We start from the raw sequence: 11,362 nt of genomic DNA on the forward strand, positions 1-11,362 counted from the left end.
TAAAATCTCAGATCAGGCCCGGCCTACAACTGTAAGGAATAGGTGACATGACCATAACACAAACATTTTGATATTTTAAAATAGGTGGGACATATTTTTTTTTAAATTAACTTATTAAAGAAAGGATCCTATTCTTCCAAAAACTATATATTTAAAAAACATGAAGGGCCCTTGTTTTATTTTTGTCATGTATAAGATGAATGTTATGCTTGTTTACAAACGAATCAGATTATATTTGAATTGTAAAACTTGGTGTATATAATATTCCATTAGTTAAAATCATGGTTTTTGTCTGAAAAGCTCAGACCTATAACTACTTATATTATTGGGGGTTATTTGATTAGCAGATTAATCATTATAAGATATTAAAAAAAAAAAAGAGAGTCTGATGATAACTATGTTTTGGAACATTTTCAGCATGATAATTTAATGTTGGTCAGATGTTGTTTTCATGCTCTTTTTGAAAAATCCTATAATGATTAATCAGCTGATGAAACAACCCCCAATAATATAAGTAGTTAAATGTTTAAGTTTTTCACACAAAAAAGTAAAAAACAGTGTATAAATTCAGTCAAATCTTGTTATCATATATGAGGTTATAGTGGTCGCAAAAATGTCCAATAATGTTGATACAATGGTAGAAGAGGACGATGAGAACTATTAAGTTTTTTTTTTCTCTAATGTTTTGCTCGAGAAAGAATATTGGTAAATTTTATCAAGAAAAATACTATATTTAATAGACGTTTAAATTTTATTAAACTTAAACCTGGCTATATTTTCTTACATATTAGTTTAGTAAATCAGTTGGTTCTTTTCTCTTATTTATTCACATAGGAAGCATATATATGATAAAATAGGCGTACTCTCTGATATATGGTACGCATCTTTACTCAATTGGGATTCCATTGTTCCTCGTGATCATGTGTTTACGTATCTGTTTGGGCGTTGTTGCTTTTTGAGATTTAACCCCATTTGTACCTTTTAAGAGTTTATGTTTATCTTCTTAGATTAGGGTTTTTGTTTACAAAGTTCTTATTTAAAGGAGTCTTGAGTTGTAAGTTGAAGTTAGCTTTTTGATTAATAAAATACACCAAGAAATTTTCAGTTTATTTACCTTGTTATCGGCATTCATCGTGAATCACACTTTCGTTTGAACGGCCAATGACCATTAATCAGAATAAACGATCATCAAATCCTCATTTTAACAATGACAAAAAAGAAAAAAACAAATCCTCATTTTAACGGACATTTTTTAGAATCAACGGTCATCAAAATCTATCAAGTTTTCGCTACTTCACTTTCGTTAAATTCTCTTCTCCTTTAACTTTCCACCAAAATAAAAATCTCTTCTTCTCTCAAATGGTGGCCGAAGAAGTCCATGGAATAAATCATCCACTTTACTGTCCAGTCAAATTGCGGCCAATAATCATAATTACCGTTAACGCGTTTTTTTTGTTTTTTTGTATTTGTTGTAAAAACAAAAAGCGAAGGAAAAAAAAGTCAATAAAGATTCTCTTTGATGGGAAAAAGGATCAGACATTTTTTTGGAATTTTGTCCCAACCCCTTGTGACTTATCTATCCTATAGTTTACTTATAACTATGACAACAAACAATACATTCATCGTAAGTCATTTATAACTCTCTCCCTTCTCACTCTAGAATTGATCCATTGAGGAATATGGAGAGACAACAGAATTATCTACTTAATTGGGTTCACCAAAACCAGTGTGGTATAAAGGTAAACTATAACATCATTCTACGTTTTTCTTCTAGAGATTATTTATTCACATTCTTTTCTAATTTTGATTGCTCAATTCCCTCCAAACTCAACTGTATATTTTATTTTTGTGGGCAGACAATAGAAGAGCTAAGACATTCACTTCTGCACACAACAATGGAGTTAGAACAAACAAGAATTGTGGCACAAGAAGAACTCAATACCAAAGACGACCAGATAATGCAGCTCAAAGATCTCCTCAACAAAGCTACCAAAGAGAAAGATGAAGCACAAGAGAAGTACAAGAAGCTTCTTCTTGGCCAAAACTTCATCCTTCAACACAAAGCAGGTGAGGAACAAGATCCAAACATCAATGGGTTTCCTTCATCAGACGGCGAAGAAAGCATCGTCTCATCTTTCGAACCGCCGGTGCAAGAGTTAGATTTTCCGGAGACGTCATTACCGGAGAAAGGGAAGCTTTTAAAAGCGGTTTTGAAAGCAGGGCCTTTGCTTCAGACTCTGCTTTTGGCTGGACAGCTTCCACAATGGCGTCATCCACCGCCGCAGCTTGAATCATTTGAGATTCCACCGGTGATTATTCCTGAAGCAACACCATTGTCACAAAGTAGCTGTGGGAATAATCTAAACAGGAAGAGGGTTCACTGTGATGAGTCTAATTCCAAAAGAGAGGCAAAGTACCAAAGGCTCCTCTTGCCTTGATTGTTGATGTATTCACATTCTGATTCAAGCATGAAGATGTATAGAAAAGAGTTCACTTTTCTTTGTATTCTTTCAATTAAGGGTCATTGAATGCCAAAAGCATTGAAGCTTGAATCTTTTCCTCCCATGTGGGGGTTGTTATAGTGGGTCCATAGGCTGATCCGGTCTGGTTTTGAACAAACCGACCCGTTAGTTAACTCATTGAATGGCAAAACACTGGATCTTGAATCATTTTTGCAGGTTAACCCGCATTTCGTAGCTTGTTTGCAGGTTAACCGCGGGTTAGCTTCTGACCCTATCCAAAATTTTGAGACGAGGTTTCAATGCTTAAACCAAGGTCAAAACCGGCCCCGCTTAAAACAGGTCAAACTAAAACGGACCGGCCTGGCCCGTTGCAACAATTCTATTCTCTTGTGAGTGTATAGTGTGAGAAAGAGACTTAAAGATTAAATGATGTGAGGTTCATGAGTGTATAGTGATTGGGATTTTTGGAACCCACAGATCCGAATCATTATCGTCTAAGAAGACATAAATTAATAAGATTTATTTTTTCAGCGACAGTAACAGTGAGTTCTTGCCCAAGACATGAGTAGGAGTTGGTGGATCTTCAAGAAAAAAGTGGGAGGACCAATTTTCTTGGTTATGCTTTTTTGCACTATATTATTATTTGACTAATTCACCTACTAATCTCATTTTTTCCTATATACAAGTTGATATCTTTCGTTTACTCTTAAGATCCATGGCAAATCATTCACATAGGTTATTCAAGAGAAAAGAAGGTAAGTTATAGCCTTTACTAGGAGAAAGTTTTGTGGGAAAGCGGCCTATTCGTGTTTCAACTGGACTCCCTGGTACGATTTGCTGCCTGTACTTTTGAGCTGTGCCTACACATACCTCAACTCTTAAAAATTTGAATTTTCATGTCTGTACCAATATTCGTTTGGCTAATTCATGCCTTGACTAATTCCCCGTTAGTCAACTCCGTTAAGTTGTTAACGGATGCTGACTCATCTGCCACGTAAGAATCCCCGTTGGAACAAAAATCAGAAAACGATGTCGTTTTAAATGAAATTGGGTTTCAAATTTTTTTTTGCAATTTCAGGAATTCGAACCCTTGACCCTTTTGCGTTAGAACCGACTGCAGAACCAGTGGACCATGTGTGTTAATTAGTAAACCATCACCAGTTACCAAATATAAAGCTTCTTCACAATTGTCATTAAACAAAACAAGTAATACGACGTCGTTTTATGAAGCGGGTATTTAAAAAGATGTGCAAGCTCTAGGACTCGAACCTATAACATGCTTGCGATTAAACCGGCTCCAGAACCAGTAGAATATGTAAGATAATCGATAAATCATTGCACACTTAATTAATATAAACTCTCACAATCCTTGTTAAAAAAAAAAGAATCGATCTTCTTCTTCCTTCCTCTTCGAAAGGTTCTTCCTTCGAATCAATCCCGATTTTGGACGATGACGGTGGTAGCTGTGGTTTAGCTTGGTGAAATTGGTGAGAGGTTGGAATAATTTGAGGCAAATTCCGAGTCTTGGGACTCAATTTCCCTAAAAAATGAGGTATTTTAAAAATCTAGGGTTTAGGTTTTCGATCTGATTTTCAAATTTTATATTGATCTTCAATTTTTTAATCGTTTGGAATATTAAATTCGTGTCTTAAGCAATTGTATATTCATATTTCAGCGACAACTTGGATTGTGTGTTCATCATATATTATGGTGGAAAGTTTTTCCCCAATTTTAAATATAGACATCGACGAAGAAGAGGAAGAAGAAGATCGATTCTTCTTAAAACACATAAAAGTAAAACAACGTCGTTTTACTTGTTTTTTTAATGACGATTGTGAAGAAGTTTTATATTAACTGGTGATGGTTTGTTGATTAGTACATATGGTCCGCTGGTTCTGAAGTCGATTTTAATGAAAACAGGTCACGGGTTCAAATCCCTGAGAATGCAAATTTTTTTTTAAACCCAATTTCATTTAAAACGACGTTGTTTTTTAATTCCGTTCCAACGGGGATTTCTACGTGGCAGATAAATCAGCATCCGTTAACAGCTTAACGGAGTTGACTAACAGAGAATTAGTCAATGCATGAATTAGCCAAACAAATGTCGGTACAGGCATGAAAATTTAAATTTTTAAGAGTTGAGGTATGTGTAGGCACAGCTCAAGAGTACATGCAGCAAATCGTACCAGGGAGGCCAGTTGATGCACGAATTAGCCGATTTCCCGAAAGTTTTGTGCACTTACAATTCAAATATAACGAAGCTGAGCGTTGTAGCACGAGCAAAAATCGAGGATAAAGAGTGAATAGTTAATACTAAATACAGAGCATCAATGACATTTAAGATGGATAGTAAACAATCTAAATGTCCATTTTTACTTGTACAAGTTGATTTAATAAGCTAATGGTACCACAAATAATAATAAAAAGATCTAACTTCTATGTTTCAATTACAACAATTCTAGGCCGGATTGTTGCAAACAGTTCAGTTTAAAGAATTGAGCCATAATTGGTAATTTTTCTCTCTTTCTTTTGTTGATCAAATAAATAATCTTAATTGGTTTACACCATTGCTTTTTTCTTTTCTTTTCTTTCATTTTTTTTTATCTTATTCTGCTAGACACAACCATGGCAAGATCAATAACTCTGATATGATTAAATAAACGGAACTTTGTTTGATTACCTACGTACTTTTGTTTATATGAACCTAAACGACAAAAAATTCCCATCAATCTGTTTCTACGACAAAGAAATCAAAATCTTCAGAAATAATATGATTAAGAAGCTGAGTTGTGTAAAGTTAGGTCATCTTGCATAATTGAGTGGTTATTAGTGGGCCTAAATTGGGAATGAGCTTCAAGAATTTGTCCAATCTAGTACAATATTTCAAATTATTATTTTCATTGGGCTCAATCATAGTTGTCACCCAAATCTCCACCTCAGTTACTTCATCTTTGTGATATAACGCTGCGAGTTTCTCATCTCTAAGAGAAGAGAGAGTCCTAGAACCGAAATCATACTTGTGAAACGGAAAAAGTAGTTGACCAGGCCCATTAATAAAATTGGGTTCGAATAAGGAAAAAGCGGGGATATCTTAACATTTGTCTTATGGGCTTCAAAGCATTTTTGCAGTGGAAAGTGTGTGAATGAAACAAACTTCAAAGAACAGAAAAGCAATACAAGGAAACCTCTTTATCTTATAAAAATAGGAAGAAAGGTAAGTGATACTGTATTTATAGAATCAAGAATGGTTCTTATTGTTGGATGGTTAAATCTAACAAAAAGAAGTTAATCAAAAACATGTTGTTGAATCATGGATGAATAGAAGGGGAATAAACAAATTATAAAAGTTGTTGGGTTGGCCCAAATGGATTTTTTTTTTGTATTTCAAACCTGCTTCATTATATGACACATTGAAGATGGCCAACCGGATTTTTTTTTTTAATTTCGAACCCGCTTTATTATATGACACATTGAAGAAAAAAATCAGTCTCAATATTATTATTTTTGGGCTAATAACTCTGTTACAGTGACCTCAGCTCAACATCAATAATTACATGCATGGTTTCGATATAGTTGTATTTTTAATATTACCCTATGATAAAGAAATAAAAGCATGCACGTAAATCTAACAAGAGACATCTTCATGCACGAGTTTTTATTCCATTTCAGCTTTCCAACAAAGAAAGAGAAAGCATATATAAATATATATATAATCGCTTTAAGCTTTTCCTAAACTGCAAGTTAATTAACGCTCGAAATTAGTCATATTATTTATTTGTTTACTCAAAGAAAATGCAAATAAATGTAATATATATGTATATAATATTTAAATGTTTTTTAAGTAAATGTTCGATTAATAATACCAAATTTTAGTAAATTTCGTTTTATTGTAGTTTAGTTCGGTTTGATCACACCAAATTCAGATTCATTCTAGCTGATTCGATATAAAATATTTGTTTCCATTTGGATTAATAAAAAATTTGTATTCAAGTTCTGTTTATTAGTTTTATGTTCAGTTTAGTATAGTTTTAATATCCAATACGAAAAATAATTACAGTCTTCCTTTAAATCATGTGAAAGCTCAAGGACGAAATATTTAGTGTAGCAAACAATATTCTGCGTTTTTCTTCTCAAAGAAACAATACTCGGTGTTTCAATGGTTAGTGAGTATTCCACTTCTAACTCTAATAATTCTAATTCTAATTCTAATTCTGATTTTAACTCTTTTTTGTGAGCAAAATTTAATAATAGCTCTCTTTTTGATTCTACAAAATAATTTGTTCTTAAATTATGCTGCAATCAGATTAAATGAACTCAAGCAAAATTTTGTGAGGTTTAGTCTTGGGAATATATGTCTTGATATAGTTTCTTTATGTTTGGTTCTAACTTCTAAGTTATTTGGTAATTTCTTTTAATTTTTTTTTTTTCATATGATTTTTTTTCTAGGGAAACCTTTTCGCCAACTCTGGTTAAGTCCATCTTGATATTTATTTAGACCAAAAAAATAAAAAAGAAAAAGATAAAAAGAATGTTGACAAAAAAAAGAAGGCGACATGACCGAATAAAATCACAGTGATTTTCAGTGTTTCGTTACAAAACAAAAGAAACTGTCTGAAAATAAGGTAAAAGGCACTAAAGGCTTTAATCTCTCTCTCTCTCTCCCTTACTGTTACTGTCGTCTCTCTGTCTCTCCATTAATCTCCAGTCCTGTCCCAAAAAAAAAAAAATCTCAATTCATTGCAGAAACTCACCTCTCTCTCTCTCACTCACTCATTGGTCAAATTCTCTCGCTCGACTTCATCGTTAAGCTTGTAAACTCTGTTTCCCCCCACCCCCCCCCCCCCCTCTTTTTCTCTTGTTTCCTCCAGATTGATAGATCTGATTCAAATCGAGAAACGAAAACAGAGAATGCCGGAATTAGCCTATTAGGGTTTACTTTCTTATATTGGGTCACGAGAAAGAAAAAAATGGAAGCGAGGATGAAGAAATACAGAGAAGTAGTGAGTCCAGAGAGAGCAAAAGTCTGGACAGAGAAATCACCAAAGTATCATCAGAAGATCAAGAAAGTCCAAATTGTTTATTACCTCTCCAAGAATCGTCAACTTGAGCATCCTCATTTCATGGAAGTCTTGATTTCTTCTCCAAACGGTTTATACCTTAGAGGTAAAAATCATTATAATGCTTTTGACAATTACAAATTTTGGGAGATTCTGGGAATTATGAAGAATCTTTGTGCGTGTTTGCAGATGTTATAGATAGGCTTAATGTTCTTAGAGGTAGAGGCATGGCTTCAATGTATTCTTGGTCTAGTAAAAGGTATAAACTTTCTTTGATTTTTCACTTCTCTTCATGAAAACAATTTCTTTGATTTTTCACTTCTCTTCATGAAAGCAAGCAAAAGTTTCCAGATTTCAATGTTTCTTCATTTCAATCTGCAGAAGCTATAGGAATGGTTTTGTTTGGCATGACTTATCAGAAGATGACTTAATTCTACCAGCTCATGGGAATGAGTATGTTCTTAAAGGTTCTGAGCTATTTGATGAATCCAATTCAGGTCAGAAAAGAAAAAAGAACCCTTTTTTGAATCATTTGGTTTATGTTTCGATGAAAAGAAGCCTCTGAATTGTGTTGTTGCAGATCATTTTAGTCCAATTGCGAATTCAGCGACACAAAACATGAAGCAGATAGTTGTGGAGCCACCATCATCTAGAAGCATGGATGATTCATCTTCCTCTTCGAGTATGAATAATGGGAAGGGGACTAATAAGCATTCTCAGGAAGACGACGAGCTTTCTCCTCCAGCTCTTCGCTCTGTTTCTTCCTCTGGTGTATCTCCTGACTCTAGAGACGCCAAGAACTCATCTTCTTGGTGTTTAGCTGAGTACAAAGTGTATAAAAGCGAAGGACTCGCAGACGCTTCTACACAAACCGATGAAACTATTACCGGTTGCTCTAAACAGACCTTTAGCAGAGGTGTTTCAACTGATGATGATGGCTCATCAGAGCCTGAAACCAGCGAAAACATTCTCGTGAGCGAGGCTTCGTGTGCAGGGAAAGAGAGTGAGAGTGCGGAAATATCAAGAAACTCTGTCTCTCCACCATTTTCCAACAGCGCAAAGACAGATACTTTGGAGTCTCTTATAAGAGCTGATGTTAGTAAGATGAATAGTTTCAGGATTCTTGAACAAGAAGATGTTAGAATGCACGCTAATCCGAGGCTTAAGGCCTCGAATATGCTGATGCAGTTGATATCTTGTGGCTCAATATCAGTCAAGGACAACAACTTCGGCCTTGTACCCACTTATAAACCGAAGTTTGGCCACTCGAAGTTTCCTTCCCCGTTTTTCTCCTCGTCGTTTATGATGCAAGATCTTGATCGTTTGTCTGAAACACCGAGCTTAATGAGCCTGAGATTAGAGGAGAAAGAGTATTTTAGCGGGAGTTTGGTCGAGACCAAGCTGCAGAAGAAGGATGCCTCAGTTGGGAATACTTCTCTTAAGCGTTCTTCTTCCTACAATGGTGACAGGTAGATTTCTGAATCACCTAGAAAGAAAATTTCTACTAGTGATTGCCTCTTTGTTTAGTTGGATGCTGTGGTTTGTTTTAATGTTAAGAGAGTTCTTGTGTTCTTTTAATGATGATAGAAACTCATCTTGAAACCAAGAGAGAGAAGCATCTTGAGTATGCTATCTTTTTCTATTGCTTGGTTTGTGATTGGAAAGGTTCTTGATTTGAATAGTAAACTTCATCTCTGTGAATTCTTGAGTACACATTCTTCAACTTATAGAAATACACATGATTTTTGTTTCAGGGCATCCAACCAAATGGGTGTAGCAGAGAACGGAGAATTAAAACCTGGTGGTTCGAAATACATTCCACGCTCGGGAAAGACGCAACAACCACGCAGCGAGTCCATGAGATCTCCTGTTTTAGACAAGGCAAGAGACTCATCAAAAGATACTGCCAAGAACGTGCCCAGCCCTTCTAAAACACCTGATGTGTGCAGTAAAAGAATAACAGAATCTTTGAGGAAGCCTGATTCTTTTAGAGAAGATGAGGAGAAGGTGATCAAGATTGATGAAAGGTAAGCAGAAAAACATCTTGATGTTAAAAGGAACATATCATTGTCATCTTGTTTCATTTTAAGACTCATTGAAACCTCTATGTATCTTGAACAGGCTTGCTTCAGGAGCACGGGTTATAATCCAATCAAAAGTGCCTTCAGCCAGTTCATGAGGAACCCCTAAGCAAGCTTCGAAGGCGGTTTTTTGAAAATATTTGAATGTGAAAAAGGTCCTTTTTTGTTTGTCTTGTGGCGGGCTTCTTTCTTTATTTGATTATGTTGTGATTGTAAATCTGGAAAAGATGGTATGAAAAAGGGGGAACGAAAAAAGTGTTTCATAGAAAGCCTAAAAAAGATTCAGAGAGCACTTAATGTTTGGTTATTGGGCAGTGAAAAGATGTAAGTATGATTTGAGAGAAAGAAAATTTGGAAGGAGAAAGGTATTAATGTTTTGATGTGATGTGAGATGAGATGATGGACCACTGTTACTGATTGGTATGGTCAATTGTTAGGTATGGATTTATTTGTAATTCCAATGGCATTTCGGTTTTCAAAATGTAACCGGCAAGTTACAGTTATCTGAGTATTTACACTGTACACACCACTTTATTTATGTTCTTATCTAGTGTTGTGTATTTCTAAAGATGTGGATGGTCATAAACTCAAGCAATTTGAATTTTGTTTTTTATCTAGATTAGTGTAAGGAAAAAAAAGGCTACTTCATATCGTTATATCGTTCATGTGAAAAAAATTACACATATGTCAGTAAAATTGGATTTGGGATTTTTTGTTTTCTTTCAAAAATTTATGCTATTAATATGAATATGTTAAAAGATTTAGTATCAGCTGTTCCCGATAAATACAACATATATGCTTCTAATTAGGCTCATTTTCATATCATATTTAGACAAAAGTTTCACGTTGTTTATGATCAAGATATTGATATTTTTGGACTCTTATAACTCTCGACACGAGTCTTCCTGAGAGCATGGTCAACTACACTACTATACATGACTATATCTTAGGTTACATAGATACACGAGAATATGATATATTTTTCGAGCTGTGATTTTTGAGTTGCAGATCCTTGGTTTAGTTGACATAAGACTTGGTTTGTTGCAAGAGTATATAGATTGTTCTTATTGTGTGTTGATTTTTGGCTAATGCTGGCTAATGCAATTGATGTAAATGCAGCGAACAGATTTACATATCCATATCCGACTCTGATGTTAGACCATCTATATGACAGAGACAGACCCAACATTAGTCCAATAAATTTAATGAAGTATTAGCAAACCCATGTATGCTAGGGTATGCTAGGGTATGCTAAGGTTTCTAGCAAGTATATATGTGTTGTTAAAGATAAATAGATAACTTTGAGATTGCAAGTTTTGCAATTCACCTTCTTCCCTCTTTATGAATATCAATCTAATTTTTTTTTTTCTTGGTGACAAGTTAGGTTTCTTTTTTTTTTTTCTTTTGTTTTTGCATTGGAATCAAGTTTATAATGAGCTATTTCTATTTCAACCTTGTTGTCTATCTTAATAAACTCCTTTAGAACATGAATTTTCTTGTTTTTGATTTCTACTTACTCCTGAGAATCTAAAAAACACAAAACATTCAAAATAAGTATTATTAATACATAATCTATAACTCAGATATCCGTCTTCAAAATTTATATCACTTGAATTTATCTATTAATAATAACAAAATGAAAAACTATGAATGAACCATTGAACCATTGTGTCTTTCTATTGTACCTTGTCATTTATAGCTGCTAATTTATTCAAATGTTATAATTCATGAATCATTGACCAATTGTGTCTTTCTATTGTAT

General features: G+C 34.3%; 2 protein-coding genes across 2 annotated transcripts; both read left to right on the forward strand.

Annotated features, from left to right (window-relative positions):
* Positions 1-1,601: 1,601 nt before the first annotated feature.
* On the forward strand, positions 1,602-2,543 carry LOC18027426. Its single transcript, XM_006409772.2, has 2 exons — positions 1,602-1,739; positions 1,857-2,543. The coding sequence occupies exons 1-2, from the start codon at positions 1,680-1,682 to the stop codon at positions 2,436-2,438; spliced, it is 642 nt and encodes a 213-aa protein (XP_006409835.1). The 5' UTR covers positions 1,602-1,679; the 3' UTR covers positions 2,439-2,543.
* Positions 2,544-7,154: 4,611 nt separating this feature from the next.
* Positions 7,155-9,964, forward strand: LOC18027427 (protein UPSTREAM OF FLC). Its single transcript, XM_006409773.2, has 6 exons — positions 7,155-7,625; positions 7,709-7,778; positions 7,901-8,016; positions 8,100-8,988; positions 9,274-9,546; positions 9,641-9,964. The coding sequence occupies exons 1-6, from the start codon at positions 7,430-7,432 to the stop codon at positions 9,696-9,698; spliced, it is 1,602 nt and encodes a 533-aa protein (XP_006409836.1). The 5' UTR covers positions 7,155-7,429; the 3' UTR covers positions 9,699-9,964.
* Positions 9,965-11,362: the final 1,398 nt, after the last annotated feature.

The sequence above is a fragment of the Eutrema salsugineum genome, unplaced genomic scaffold (genome assembly GCF_000478725.1).
Source record: "Eutrema salsugineum unplaced genomic scaffold, Eutsalg1_0 scaffold_10, whole genome shotgun sequence".
NCBI lineage: Eukaryota > Viridiplantae > Streptophyta > Magnoliopsida > Brassicales > Brassicaceae > Eutrema > Eutrema salsugineum.

What these genes read in the sequence shown, in the direction of transcription:
- LOC18027426 (XM_006409772.2), top strand. Translation starts at nt 1,680, where the DNA reads ATGGAGAGACAACAGAATTATCTACTTAATTGGGTTCACCAAAACCAG. An exon ending in AAAACCAGTGTGGTATAAAG is followed by an intron (nt 1,740 to 1,856) that starts GTAAACTATAAC and finishes TTTTGTGGGCAG; the next exon opens with ACAATAGAAGAGCTAAGACA.
- LOC18027427 (XM_006409773.2), top strand. Translation starts at nt 7,430, where the DNA reads ATGGAAGCGAGGATGAAGAAATACAGAGAAGTAGTGAGTCCAGAGAGA. An exon ending in AAACGGTTTATACCTTAGAG is followed by an intron (nt 7,626 to 7,708) that starts GTAAAAATCATT and finishes GCGTGTTTGCAG; the next exon opens with ATGTTATAGATAGGCTTAAT. An exon ending in ATTTGATGAATCCAATTCAG is followed by an intron (nt 8,017 to 8,099) that starts GTCAGAAAAGAA and finishes GTGTTGTTGCAG; the next exon opens with ATCATTTTAGTCCAATTGCG.